General features: G+C 44.4%; 1 protein-coding gene across 1 annotated transcript; it reads right to left on the reverse strand.

Annotated features, from left to right (window-relative positions):
* Nucleotides 1-594: 594 nt before the first annotated feature.
* On the reverse strand, nucleotides 595-14,404 carry ACTG2 (actin gamma 2, smooth muscle). The gene is made up of 9 exons (XM_035118320.3): nucleotides 14,371-14,404; nucleotides 10,027-10,188; nucleotides 7,872-8,000; nucleotides 6,517-6,627; nucleotides 6,027-6,111; nucleotides 4,893-5,054; nucleotides 3,182-3,373; nucleotides 1,200-1,381; nucleotides 595-846 (listed from the first exon to the last, which is right to left on the reverse strand). The coding sequence occupies exons 2-9, from the start codon at nucleotides 10,150-10,152 to the stop codon at nucleotides 703-705; spliced, it is 1,131 nt and encodes a 376-aa protein (XP_034974211.1). The 5' UTR covers nucleotides 10,153-10,188; nucleotides 14,371-14,404; the 3' UTR covers nucleotides 595-702.
* Nucleotides 14,405-15,611: the final 1,207 nt, after the last annotated feature.

A 15,611-nucleotide genomic window follows, 5' to 3' on the forward strand; every position in this document is an offset into this window, starting at 1 on the left:
TTGAACGACTCAGCAACTTCAATTGGTCTAAAATACAGCATCCACATTATTGGCTGGGGTTCTGTTTAGATCTCATGTAGCTGCTGTTTTGAAACAACTGAACTGGTTGCCAGTTCATTTCTGGTCCCAATTCAGGGTCATCGCATCAACACTTTAAGCCCAAAAGGATGCAGGCCCCAAATATCTGAAAGAGACCACCTCATTGCTGCAAACAGTTTTCTGGTGTCAAGGTCAACAGAGTAGGTCCTCTTGGTAGTTCCACATCCCACAGAATTTTGGAGTGGTGGTAGGCCAGGAGAGGGCATTCACTGTGGCAGCGTCTAAGTTGTGGCATTCCTTCCACACAAGGTACACCTGGCCCTTCACTATAGAGTTTCCATTGTATGCTGAAGACACATCTCTTTATCCTAGCACCTTTGACACCTAAAATGTATATTTTCAGGACCCCAAACTGGTTTTTTGTGATTTTAAAAAACTCTTGTGTGTTTTGAAATGGTATTTTAAATTGTTGTAACCTGCCCTGAGCCTTAGGGTGCAAGACAGGTAACAGTAGCAGCAGCAGCAACAACAACAGGGGACAAAGTGCTACAGGCAGAGTTTGAAAAACGTTTTAATGCTTATTGAAGGGTTAGAAAGAATTGCAAAAGGAGGAGGAGGAGGAGGAAGGAGTCTCCATGCTCTAGAAGAATCTAGCTCTGGCCTCTAGAAGCACTTCCGGTGGACAATTGAAGGACCAGCCTCATCATATTCTGGTTTGCTGATCCACATCTGCTGGAAGGTGGAGAGAGAAGCCAGGATGGAACCACCAATCCAAACAGAGTATTTACGCTCAGGAGGAGCAATGATCTGTGAAAACATTTGTAGAAGAGGGTTAATGAGTGACATTTTTGATGGTCATTTGGCTACTGATTAAGTAAGGTGTGAGACTGAGCACAAACAAAATGTCAGGTCTGACCTGAGGAATATATCATCAGATATATGCCAACTACTACAGATAGTATTAAATTTTGGATTATTTCCATAGACATGTCAGTGGGCCTGTGGTTGGCCATTGGAAGAGGTAATCCCCTCCCATATCACACTCATGGATCTTTGTTCCCATCAATATGTGCTGTCCTGCCAGGTTGCAGGTGGGATGGGGCCGGGCGGCTACTAAGGGACAATATTTCAAACCCTGAAAGAAAATAGGGCAGACATGCCTTTATCTTCATTGTGCTGGGAGCCAAGGCTGTAATTTCCTTTTGCATTCTGTCTGCGATTCCAGGGTACATGGTGGTGCCTCCAGAAAGGACGTTGTTGGCATAGAGGTCTTTGCGGATGTCAATATCGCACTTCATGATGGAATTGTAGGTTGTCTCATGAATGCCAGCAGATTCCATGCCTAGGAGGAATGGTCCAAAATCAGTAGCTTGTCCCCACTCCCCATGGGAATTCAGTAAAACTAACGTCCTCTGGCAGTTCAGCACTGATCACTACCCAACTGATAGGCACATAGGAAGAAATCTTCACACTGAGTCAGACTACTGCTCCATCTAGCTCCGTATTGCCTATATTGACTGGCAGCAGCTCTCAAAGATTTCAGACAGAGGAGACTTCCAGCCCTTCCTGAAGAACCCAAAGACTGAACCTGGGCTATTCATTTCTTTTATTGCATTTATAGCCCACCATTTTTTCCTAAGGAGTTCAAAGTGGTGTTCATGGTTCTCTCCCTTCTCATTTTATCCCCACCAAACCCTGTGAGGTAGGTTAGACTGAGAGGCAGAGCTTGACCCAAGGTGAGCTTCATAGCCCAGTGGGGATTTGAACCCTGGTCTCTCCCAGGTCCTAGTCTCACACTCTAACCACAGCACCATGCTGGCTCTCTTTTTTGCATGCAAAGCAAGGGTCACGACCACTGAGCTATGGTTGGCTTTGATGAAACTTTGGAATTAAGTTCCTTTCTGGAGAGCATATTTCAAACATCTTTGCATCCTCTCCCATCAGAGCCTTTGTAGTCAACTGGCAAAAGCTACTGCTGTTGGCTTGCCTTTAAGAGCTGTTGCTGTTTCACTGGGCTTTAAATGCTACCTTATCTTAAAAATTGCCACGGTTTTTAATTTTATTGTAGTGTAAAATTATATAATAGGAATGGGAAGAATTCATTCTCATTTACAGTTTTCTTCCATTGTTTATGGATTTTGCATTGTTGATTGAACTGTTGTTTTCTTAAGTACTAGCATTTTTGTCGAATAAAATATTCCTTTGTCTTTTGAGATGATTATACTGTACTTTTTTGTATGGTGTTGTTAGTTGCTTTGGGATTCCCTTCGGAGGGAGAAGCAAGGGATGAATAAATTGAATGTAAGAAGTAAGGCTCCGTTTTCTTTTCATGATTGACTGAACTACATTCTTCTGAACTATATACCTATTGTATAGAACAGGCATAGGCAAACTCGGCCCTCCAGATGTTTTGGGACTACAATTCCCATCATCCCTGACCACTGGTCCTGTTAGCTAGGGATGATGGGAGTTGTAGTCCCAAAACATCTGGAGGGCCAATTTTGCCTATGTCTGGTACGTAGCTGTCAAGTTTTCCCTTTTCTCGCGAGGAAGCCTATTCAGCATAAGGGAATTTCCCTTTAAAAAAGGGAGAACGTGACAGCTATGGTCTGGTATAGAAGTTAACAACAGGATGTTGACAATAGATTCTATGTGCTCTAATGATAGTCAAGAGACTGATATTGATCAACTGGAATAAAGATATAATCCCCTTTAATAAATGGATTGACAATATGATAACACTTGCAACTTCTGAACAGACTGCTTACAGACGTAGACTGCTTGGATAAATACGACAAAATTGGAATGAATTTATACAAAATGTAGTAGACTATTAATATTTACATATATATTAGCACAATAATATCTAATTTATACAAGAATGTATGGGTTAGGGTATTTTTCGTATATTGTATATATTCGTATATTGATTCTACACCTATTTGTGCCTTTTAATTTTTTTATTTGCATCACTTTATTTATTTATAATTGAAACCTTTTCAATAAAATATTAATACCAAAAAATGATTTTTCAGGTTGAAATATCACAATCAAAGAATAGAGCCCCAAGAGAGAAGGAAATACTGTTTCCCGTGCATTACTTCAGATTCTCTGACCCCAGACTCCAGAGATGCAGACTCACCTATAAAGGAAGGCTGGAAAAGAGTTTCTGGGCAACGGAATCGCTCATTGCCAATGGTGATGACTTGCCCATCAGGGAGCTCATAACTCTTTTCCAGGGATGAGGAGGAAGCAGCTGTTGCCATCTCATTCTCAAAATCCAGAGCGACGTAGCACAGCTTCTCCTTGATGTCACGCACAATTTCTCGTTCAGCTGTGAAAGACAGAGGCATGTTATACCACCTTATAAGTGGTATATAAATTAATGAATGAAGATGATGATATGGTGGTAGATGAACTAAGACCTACCAAATTAAATTATTTTAATTTACTTTCCCCAGGAGACCGAACCTTGGGAAATGTCCTCTGTCAAGATTCTCAGCACAATCCCACAAAGACAACTCCTAGCGAACTCTCCTCACAGTGAAAAAGGCCACAATAGTTAAAAGCGACTTAGCACTCACTTATATTTGCAGTGAAGGTATGCCCTAAGTCAGCCTTCCCCAACCAGGTTCTCTCCAGAGGTGGTTGCGCTGACACGGGCTGATGGGCTATGTAGTCCAAAACATTTGGAGGGCACCAAGTTGGGGAAGGCTGCCCCAGGTTAACAAAGCTAGGCATGATGTTGAACAGTAAGTCACACAATGCACGTACCCAAAAGAAAACACACCCATTTGTACAGCCTTCTAATTTGTGGGGGGAGCATACCATATGTTTCCACACACCCACACAAGCACCATGCAATATTTAAGCTGATCTTCATAACAGAAAAGAGAATGCAGACAGAATTTGCATCTCTAAATATTGGAAGACTGAAGTGACTGCCGCACCCCACCAAGTGAAAGAATGGCTAAAGAAAATATGGCAAACATTAACATCTGTTCAAATAGAATACTCAGGAAGAGAAGTCGGAAGCCAACAAGAGAACAAGTTCCTAGAATGATGGGTCCTTTTCATAAGCTATTGGAATGAAAGGGTTGAAGATAACATCTCCCCTTGTTACCTATGTTCAACTACCTGACTTCTGAATACCTCTCCTCTGCTTTACACACACACACACACACACATTTTGCCCTTTCCCTATTTTTCTTCTTTTCTCCTTCCCTTTTTCCTTTTTCTCTTCTTTCGTCCTTTCTTTGCTCCTCCCCCTTTGTCCCTTCTTTGGTGTCCTCTGTTTTATATACCCTATCTTAGTTATTATTGTTGTTACCGGTACTATTAGTTTTCTTTTACTACACCTCTCTCTATCCATTTCCCCTCAGTATGTGTGCATGTGTCTTTTATATTTTATTGTACTATTATAATTTATTGTAGATTAACCTTTGTGGTTCCTTCCTACTCTACAATTCTATGATTCTAATGAATGGGGTAAGGCAGGCATCCCCAAACTGCGGCCCTCCAGATGTTTTGGGCTACAACTCCCATGATCCCTAGCTAACAGGACCAGTGGTCAGGGAAGATGGGAATTGTAGTCCAAAACATCTGGAGGGCCGAAGTTTGGGGGTGCCTGGGGTAAGGCAATCCCATCTAACAAAATGTGTTATTTTCCTCCCCATTTACTTTCAATTCCCCTCCTCCAAAAAATGCAAAGAGGAGACAACGCTAAGATGTCTGAGCCACATGACAATATAAAAGTGCTTATCTGAGCTTATCTAAAAAAATAAAAAATAAAAAAGTAAAGAAATGCTGGAGCAGTCCCTGCTGTCAGCTCCAAGGATCCAGCCCCTCCTTACCAGTGGTGACAAAAGAGTAGCCCCGTTCTGTCAGGATCTTCATGAGGTAGTCTGTAAGGTCGCGGCCAGCCAGGTCAAGACGCATGATTGCGTGAGGCAGGGCGTAACCTTCGTAAATGGGCACGTTGTGAGTGACGCCGTCACCAGAGTCCAGAACAATACCTAAAGAGGAAGAGGAAGGAAGACTGTGACACAAATGTTGTGGGTCCCCAACCCCCATTTCACTCTTCTTACGTCAAAATATTACCCACTGTCTTGTGGGACATCTTAGGGAGAAGAAAAGGCTAAGGATTAAACCAGGGGTCAGCAAACCTTTTCAGCAGGGGGCCGGTCCACTGTCCCTCTAACTTGTGGGGGGCCAGACTATGTTTTGGTGAAAAAAATGAACAAATTCCTATGCCCCACAAATAACCCAGAGATGGGGAAACCCAGCCAGATGGGCGGGGTATAAATAATAAATAATAATAAATAAATAAAAGGACACATTCGACTCATGTAAAAACACACTGATTCCTGGACCGTCCACAGGCTGGATTTAGAAGGTGATTGGGCCGGATCCGTCCCCCGGGTCTTAGTTTGCCTACCCATGGATTAAACCCTACACAAATCTGGAGTTGGGTTTCTAAGACCTTGTACGCCTCCTTCTGGCAACTCCAGCAGCCAAGTCTGTGCCAAATGTATTATGCTGCTTTCCTTTGCCCTTTGTCTGGGCAGCCCAGGACCTCCACACACATTGTTCAGTCCTGCGCCCCATGGGAGGTCACTTTGGTACTGCTAACACAGCAAGAAGCCTGGGAGGCAACAGTTGCAAGTTATCAGTTGCAAGGTGCTGTGATTCTCCAGCAGTTCGAGTTCAACCCTGGAGTCCCACTCCATTGTCTGTGGGAATCAAATGAGCTGCCAACCATCCATATCACTGAATTGTAAAGTGCTTGGTCATCAGGAGCAGGATGAACTCCAGGCTACCTCTACTATTGTGCCAGTGGGCTTCCTGAATGAGTGAGGATTCGAACCCTGGTCTCGCAGGTCCTAGGACGACACTCTAACCACTACACCACACTGGCTCTCAAATTTTTGTGGACTTGCATGGATTTCAGACTTCTGAAGACTCAGCAATTGAAGCTAAGCACTCACCGGTGGTGCGGCCAGATGCATAGAGGGACAGCACAGCTTGGATTGCGACATACATGGCAGGGACATTAAAGGTTTCAAACATAATCTAGGAGGGGAAAAGAGAGAATGAATGGCACGCCACTCTTCCAAGGCTGGGTAGAAGAGGCTTCGATCTCTTCTTGAACCACATTCTGTTTCCAAGGCCCTCTACATGTGTCTCCTCTGGCAACGCTCGTCATGCAAGACTTTGGGGGCCTGGCACAGAGAACCCAAACAAGACCTGTCCCCCGTTAATCAAAACGGGGAAGAGGGCACATTCTGCTCTCCTGCACAAATCTTATTGAAATGAAAAGGAGCTGCAGAAGGCATCGCAATGGGGCTTGTGTGGGGAACCCCCCCACCTTGCCTCACCTCCCTTAATGGCTTCCAAAACCCACCGCTTGAAGCAGATGCATCATGGTACTACATGTTCATAGTACATTGTCCAGCTGAGCAGGACAGGAGGTTTTACCTGGGTCATCTTTTCTCGGTTTGCCTTAGGGTTCAGGGGTGCCTCTGTCAGAAGTGTGGGGTGTTCTTCAGGAGCCACTCGCAGTTCATTGTAGAAAGAATGGTGCCAAATCTGGGCAAAGTGGACAAACAAGAGTTGCCTTCAATGTGCCAGGCTTTGTCTCGCCGCTTCATTCTCAGTGCGTCACAAGCTCTAGTTCAGATTGGCCAGTGATTGTGAAAAGACTCCATAATGTTACCTCCATCTTTGGGTCTTGCCTGTCATGCCCAGCTGGTGCTGCTGACTCAGATAAGCCATTTTTTATTTGTATGCTAGTGCTATCAGGCACACAGGTTCCCTTAAAGCAAAATAACCTGGTCAATTTGCCTCTATGAGAGTTGCTCAGGAAGCAAAGTCATTCCTCAGACCAATGCCACTGTCATTCCTCCATAATGCCCAAACACATATGTTCCATAACTGTGAATCTTTTATGACTGAATGGCACTAATTGTATCATAAAGCCCAGCAGCCTGAATACAGATCAGATTGTGCAGTATCACATGGACCTGGGGCAACGGCCTGGAGAATTGCTTTCCTTACATGGACCTCATTGGATCTTAGGTTCCAAGCCAGGCATAGGCAAACTCAGCCCTCCAGATGTTTTGGGACTACAACTCCCATCATCCCTAGCTAACAGGACCGGTGGTCAGGGATGATAGGAATTGTAGTCCCAAAACATCTGGAGGGCCGAGTTTGCCTATGCCTGATCCAAGCCATAAAGTCTGGTCACCCCAGCTGCTAAGATCAGACACACTAGGGTCCAAAGAAGTACAGTACAAAGGATGGTGACTATACACACTAATCCTTTAAAGTTTTTTTGGTGGGGAAGAGCAGCAAAACACTTTATTTATAAAATAGAAGTACCGTAGGTACTGAGCAGATTCAGGCCATCATCACATCATTAAGTTTGCTGTGCCGTGTCTTCAGACCATCACATTGGCTCAGCTAAATGACTGATTATTCTCTAGCCACTGTTATGTATGAAATTCCTCTATTTCCTACAATACTTCTGGAATTGGTTGAGAATGCAATTGGAAAGCCACGGAATCTAGCAAGAAATTTATCAATTGCCATTCATATGTTATCCTATTATTTGTTTGATTATATCAAATGATACAATATTATTACAAACTCGCAGAAACATCAAGGCTGGAGAAGGAAGGTTTAGTAGGTGCTCTGCTAATCTACACATTGTACAAGACTCTGAGAAGTTATTTTATTTCCTGGCTATTGTCTGTGTTTTTCTATTTTAATAAAAAAAAAACCTCCCATTCAAAATCTGAATCAAAAAGTTAACAAAGAGCAGAGCTTGTCACCTTTTCCATATCGTCCCAGTTGGTGATAATGCCGTGCTCAATGGGGTACTTGAGGGTCAGGATCCCCCTCTTGCTTTGGGCTTCGTCCCCGACGTAGCTGTCTTTCTGGCCCATCCCCACCATCACACCCTAGGAACCAAGAAGAGGAACATCATAAACTCCCCTCTTCATCCTTCCCCAGGCATGAGGTATTCAAAGAAAGGGAAACAAACTCTGCATAATCCAACACCCACTCGTCTGCCACCAACATAACTTCTCCCCTCTGCAGACCATTTAGAATTCACCCTTCTCCAACCCACTTAGAACTATATGAGGACAGACCGGAAAATACCTTTTTCAATGAATAAGCAAATAAATAATAAGAAGGTGAAATTTTATCTTGGACGGGAGTGTGATGCACCAGAGAATCCTCAATTCAAATCTCAACTTGATCACACACTCATGGCAAATTTTGGCATTCTGCCTCACAGCCCTCTTCATTCCACCCTGCTAAATGGGTAGAATTATGTTGGCCTTCACAAGTCTCATTTCCCAGAATATGGACTATTTTAGCCTCACAGATAGAATGACAAGGACCAAATCTTGAACATCAATTACTCTTCCTCCCTACAAACATGGGAATGTTCTCATTTGGCAATCACCTTGTCACTTCCTGCGTGGCATTAATGCAGTCACATACATGAATAGCTGTGAAAATTAAGAGTCAAGGGAACTTGCCATGGCCAGTTCAGCTACAGAGTGAGCCATTTCCAAGGATTCTCACATGGGCAGTGCTGCTTCCCCCCCCCTTTTTTTAAAGGTGCTGGTACTCACCCTGAAGTTACAGTGAGTGCCACTGGGGGGGAGAGAGAGAGAGAGAGGGAGGGAGGGAGGGAGGGAGGGAGGGAGGGAGGGAGGGAGGGAGGGAGGGAGGGAGGGAGGGAGGGAGGGAGGGAGGAGGTGCCAGTACAGTACTGCATACCCTTGAGCACCCCCAGAAAAAAAACACTGCACACGGGAAACCTTAGGCTGTCAGTCCTTTTCCCGCAAACATTTGCTTGTCACCAAAACATTCAAAACAGATCCTCTTCTGTCTTATTCAATTGAATAATTTGCTGGAATCTTTTCCCTGCAGAATTTCTGAATTGGCTGGCTCTGAACTCCCTTGGTTCTGTTACCCTGGTATTTTCCAAATATTGGTAAATTTGCTCTACCAGTTATTTAAGGTGGGGGCAGGAGAGAGACTTTGCAAAGCTCTGGGATACTCTAATAGTGAAAAAGCTGCCAGACTTTCAGCAAATCTCAAGGCGCATGTAGCTGATGGAATATGGGGTCCTACCGTATCTTATATGAGAAATTACTGGTCTATGAAACTACCAGTTTCTTACATCCAAACATATTTAATTGTACAATTACTTCCAACTATGACCTTTGAATAGGTATTCTATTGATGGTTCCTAATAAAATGTAGTGTTCCTTTTCTTCTTGATTGAAGATTTATAGTTCTTCATCTTGTGTTCTTTGGATAATTCATTTGTACACTTATACTTTTGGTAATAATAAATTTTATCCCATGTATATGCCATGCATCAGTCTTTGCCAAGCTGGTGCCCTCCAAAGGTTTTGGACTATAGCTCCCATCAGCCCCACCCAGCATGCTGGCTGAGGCTGATGGGAGTTATAGGTGGAATCTACACACATATAAAAACCATTCTGAAAATGCCTTTTTAAAAGCTTTTAAAAAAACACATTGAATTTTCCATAAGGCTCACCATCGCCACCTAGTGCCATATTGTATATTACACTTAAAACACACTTAAAATGTTTTATTTGCGGCTGTACAGCTGAGTCCATAATCCAAGGCTGGATCCAGTTTAAAGCGTTGTAAATTTAAACAGGGAAAACAGGTAGGGAAAAACGGGATTCCACATTGCCATTTGGTGGCACAATGTTATATCGCACATACAACGCATATAAATTGCTTTTTCTTTACCAGTCTAATTGAGTCCCAGCTCTGCGCAGTGCTATTTTTCTAGAAAAAGAGGTGATGGAACTCACCATGAATGCCTCCCTTGTTCTCTTGTAATAGCAATGGCGTCCACCTGAGATATTCCGTGAGTTCCAGCTGAAAAAAACCCCTGATTAAAAGCACCCAAAGAAAACTCTGTGCACAAACCTGGTGACGTGGGCGACCCACAATTGATGGGAAAACGGCACGGGGGGCATCGTCACCGGCGAAACCAGCCTTGCATAGCCCAGAGCCGTTGTCACAAACAAGGGCAGTTGTTTCCTCTTCACACATGGCTTCGACTGAAGGTGGTGCAGGGACACAGGAGACCTGGAAGAGGGAATATCAGGAAGGAGATCTAGTGACTGTGCAGGATGGGTCTTTGCTGGTGAAAGCAAGACCAGCCCTACCATTAGGGAAAGGCATCAGACAGCAGATGCTATAGGGAGTGGCAATGAGGGGTTTCAAGATGGAGATATCTGTGCACTTTGCCCTCCAAGCTAGCCTGCTGTCCTCTCACCAGTATTGAGTGGGAGTTGCTATTATAGTGGGCAGTTACTGCATATCTGGGGAGAACACACATGTGTGTTTTTTACACAGTGGGTAGATCATTCCTTGAAAAACCCATTTTCTTTCTGAGGTAGAGGAGGAGGAGGAACTCGATTCAAGATGCACTTCAAGCTGAAGCTCTCAAATCTGCTCTTTTCAAAACAATGTGCGAACCAAAACATCGCTCAGAATTCATGCTCATCTGAATTTTGTGATGCAGTTTGCCAACCAGTGCTTACAAAAATGCATATACTAAGGGAAAGTGTAGATAAAAATTAATATATTATTGAAAATGACATACAAAAATGCATCCTATTTGGGGATGTTGCTGCATATATAAGTCAAACTGCATACAAAAATATGTTTACAGTATTAGGATAAATTTGCACTAATCATAAAATGCTATAATCGTAGAGTTGGAATCTTGGAATCTCATTCAGGCAACCCTGAATGAATGACAGGCAGAAGGGGATTCAATTATGTTGCAAGCATTAAACACAGAGACTGACCAAAGAGCTGACTTGAAGGCGGCCAGTGAATCCAGCCATGAGAGGATACCCCATAAAGCATGTCTGCAGTGCAGATTTAGTTTAACAGTCATTTCCTTTCTGCAAGGAACCTACTCTGGGGCCTGTACTTCTGTGAGAGTGGATGGCTAGCAGAATTATCACCAGGATATATACTATATATATTGTCAGGGACCTCAGTACAGGGAGCCTCTGCCCATCCTCCACACCAGCACCTCGACCAGTGAGAGCAGCAGCAGTAGCGGGTCAGGTGGGGGAAATGAGGAAGTTAGCAGGATGGAGCAGTTAAGGCTCAGCGATGTAGGAGAGCCCTTGCACCGCCCTGACCAACAGGTGGAAGAGAGCAGGCAGCCGCTTCCGTCGCCTGATTTAAGGCACGCGCCGAAACGGAAGGGTGGGGCGGCATTTTGGGGTTCCCAAGTTCTTATGCTGGACACGTAACAGGAGGCGTCCACTCCTGGATTCTGCGAGTGACTGAGAGGTCATGTTCTTTGCCATCTTTGACTGTAAATTCTATGCACAATAAAACTTTTAAAGACAAAGCAGACTCGGACATTGTTACTCAAGCGTAGCCGCAACAGCACCCATATATATATATATATATATATATATAGAGAGAGAGAGAGAGAGAGAGAGAGAGAGAGAGAGAGAGAGAGAGTCCAGTAGCACCTTAGAGGCCAACCAAGTTTGTTCTTGGTATAAGCTTCTTCAGATAAGAACTTCTTCGTATCTGAAGAAGTGTGCATGCACACGAAAGGTTATACCAAGAGCAAACTTAGTTGGTCTCTAAGGTGCTACTGGACAAGAGAGAGGGAGAGAGAGAGAGAGAGAGAGAGAGAGACTGCGTCAAACCAACACGGCTACCTACTTAAATCTATCACCAGGGTGTTCACCAAAATGCCATTCTCAGGATTCTTTGAGGGGAGCCATGATAGTTTTGCTGGCATAAAACAGCTAAAGGAGCTATTGTGATCAGAAAGAATTTGTCCCCTTGACCCAACCTGGCGTCCACCATATGCTTTGAACTACAACTCCCATCATAGTATACAGGGGCCGATGTTGTAGTGCAGAACATCTGGAGGGCCCAAGGCTGGGCAAGTCTGCTTTAGCAACCTTTTCAAGGCACCAACCAAAAGAAAATCAAGGGATGCAACCCATCCATTGGAGCAAACTGCAGAGACACAGAAGGCCAGACAGAAAACCCTTTAGCAATACTAGTGTGAGCAGGAGAATCATGGCAAGTGAGCCCCATGTGTCATGAAGCGGAGCTGATGGGGAGCTGGTCTCTGGACAGATGACTCCAATACAAATAGCACCCTCCTTTGATTGTTTCCATTCACAAAAGCCAGGAAAACAACGGCAAGCTGCAGGAAGCAGCTGAAATGATTGAAGCATCCACTCTCGCTTATGAAAACGGAATGGATAAATTCACGGAGACTCGGGGTTGGCCATTAGCCACAATACATATGTGGAGACTCTGTGCAGAGGCAGTATACCCAGTGCTATTTTTCTGGAAAAAAGGTGCCAGAACTCACCATGAATCCCTTCCTTATTTTCTTATAATGGCAATGTCATGGATCTGAGAGAGGCTGGAACCCAGTTCCAGCGAGTTCCAGCTGAAAAAAGCCTTGAGTATACCACTGAATGCCAGATGCTGAAATCAACAGGGGAAAGCCAGGCCAACAACTGCCTGGGGGTGGCCCCTCTTGCGAACTGATTGTTGTACTAGATGAGCCTCGCTTGGCCTGATCCAGCAAGGAAGACCTTATGTTCTTTCTGCGTATCCAGGGGGATTCCCCTCTTCCAGCCAGCTCTTCCACATCCGACACCCTGCCCTTCACATCTCATCCCTTGCCTAAGGTGCTATCGTGACCAGAAGACAACTGCCTTGACTTCCCTGCTATTGCCATGGCTTATTCAGCTTCTACACATTCTGGTTCAAATGCCACTCAGGTTTAGAGCTTGAGGTTTTTATGAGTGCTGTACATGAGACCATTTCCAAAGAAGCCAAGATTGAAATGACTATATATCTCAGGGCATCTGCAGAGCAGGTGGCAAGAGTCTCATCTTATTTAATTTCTTTCTTTCTTGCATTTATATTCCACCTTTCCGCTAAGGAGCTCAAGGTGTTCTCCCACCCCCCACTTATCCTCACAACAACCCTGTGAGGTAGTTCAGGCTAAGAGTAAGTGACTGGCCCAAGGTCCCCCAGGTCCAAGTCAGGCCACTCCAGCTACTCCACCACAGTGGCTGTCTTAAAGTGTGTTCTTAATGTTGTACACCACCCTGGGATCTTTTGATAAAGGGCAGTATATAAGTTGAATAAATAAAAATAATAAATACTAAATAAAAGTGGGCCCCCAAGGAACATGACTTAACTGGACCTGGGCTCACCAACGCTCAGACTCTGATTCTTTTCCTAATTCCAGGATTTTACCACAGGGAGGTGTCACAGAGCAGGTGCAGAGTGCAGTTACTTTCATGCTGGGTTTCTACACAATAGTTATCACACACCAGAGATTTTGGATCACTTTACTTCAGATTTCCTTCCCTGGAAGATGCAATTGTATCACATACTTATATTTTCCTTTTCTAACACACAAGCCTTGTTCTGTCTCCTCTGGAATTTTTCTAAATTTTCCACAAGCTGCAGGCATGAATCAGAGAACAAGCATGGCATCCCACGCCAGGACTCTGGGCGAGAGTAAACAGAAACACGAGGTTTCTCACAAGCTTTTCCCAAAAATGGAAATAATCTCTCCAACCCCTGGCTTCGAAAGGGAAAAAAGGCCCCTCCCCACATATTTCCTTCAGATTCAGGCACACTTTTATCATATAAAGAAAGATGAAAGAGTCACATCTTTAGAACAGCTAATACTGATTTCAGCTGGTGTTGAAAATAAAGCAGCTGTATGGAATCAAGAACTGGGTGGTGGGGAAGGGGTTAGCCCTAGGCAATCAATAACATGTGACAGATAATCTCAAATCATTTCACATCCACAGAAATAATAGTCAGAAACGTCTGGCTTTCTCCAAAAGTGTTATCCGAAACACCAGGCTGTGTTTTTAAAAAACAGCAACGACTTGACACCCTGAATGCATATTGGACCATAAACCCAAGAAGTCACAGTCTTTCCCGCTGCCTCCAAAGTGTGCAATGGAGAGAGGCAAGCCACAGACACGAACACTTGCACAAAGACAGGCACCCACAGAAACCAGCAGAAACCTTCAATGAAGTGGCAGAGCTTAGGGCTGAACTGTTGCTCAATGCCACTCACTTCTCCAACAGGCACCCACAGGGTGCATTCCAAACCTGGCTAGCCAGCAATGTGGCTCCCAAGTCTCCCTTGCCATGCGCGACTCCTGCCTTGCCCCTGAATGTGGCAGTTTCCAAGAAGAAGGTTCATGCAAGCAGAATCTTTCTGCAGTTACTCACCAAGTGTACAGGAAAACTCCTTTCCTCGGGGACTCTGTTCTGACGATGCCTTTGGTATAAATACCAGCGAGACTATAAAACCTCAGAGGCGGATCTTCTCCAAGCCAAGACCCTAAAAAGGCCAATGGATAGTATGTTAGCCATATAAGGTGTTTTATTTCATTATATTGACCTTGGGCTGGTGGTAGAACAGAGCCCAGTGAATTATTATCTTAAGAAAAATGTATGCAGGAAAAAAGTTGGGAAGCAACGCCTCATTTGTGAACTGACTCCTTTTATGCTTCAGTAAACAAGTGAGGGGCAAGTCCTTATAAGCTGCATGGGGAGTGGAAGTGGCAGCTGCTTCAGGGACAGAGGTGAGAAAGTTACCAAGAATGGCCAGAGTCAGACCAAGGCATTCTGGTTCCACGAGCAGGAAATCCAAATGCACGCCCTTCCTTTTCATGATCAAGGGCCCAATCCACTGAGACAGGAGTGGACAGGGTAATAATATGGCACCCTGAGCAAAGACAATATTTGGCACGCCCCTAAATATTTCTTATTTTCACAGTTGCTTTTTATGGATCTTCTCAATAGGAACCCATGGAAATATAAGTTGTTGTTGTTGTTGAGCTAGGGGTGGGGTGTCCACACTGCCCTAAATCCAGTATGTGACTGACTGGAGGGTCTGACTCTTCACACAGCGCACACTTGAACTATGGGACTCGCTCCCACAGGCCACCAACCTAGATGGCTTTAAAATAGGATTAGGCGGATTCATAGAGCAGAGGACTTTTGATGGCGATTGGCTGCGATTGCTATGCTCTGCCTCCATGATCTGAAGCAGTTACCATATGTTTCTGTTGAGGACTTCTCATGTTCTGATTGTTGTTGTTGTTGTTGTTGTTGTTGTTGTTGTTGTTGTTGTTGTTGTTTAGTCGTGTCTGACTCTTCGTGACCCCATGGACCATAGCACGCCAGGCACTCCTGTCTTGCACTGCTTCCCGCAGTTTGGTCAAACTCATGCTCGTAGCTTCGAGAACACTGTCCAACCATCTCGTCCTCTGTCGTCCCCTTCTCCTAGTGCCCTCAATCTTTCCCAACATCAGGGTCTTTTCCAGGGAGTCTTCTCTTCTCATGAGGTGGCCAAAGTATTGGAGCCTCAGCTTCACGATCTGTCCTTCCAGGGAGCACTCAGGGCTGATTTCCTTAAGAATGGATAGGTTTGATCTTCTTGCAGTCCATGGGACTCTCAAGAGTCT

This window comes from Zootoca vivipara, chromosome 6 (genome assembly GCF_965207765.1).
Source record: "Zootoca vivipara chromosome 6, rZooViv2.hap1.1, whole genome shotgun sequence".
Classification (NCBI taxonomy): Eukaryota; Metazoa; Chordata; class Lepidosauria; order Squamata; family Lacertidae; genus Zootoca; species Zootoca vivipara.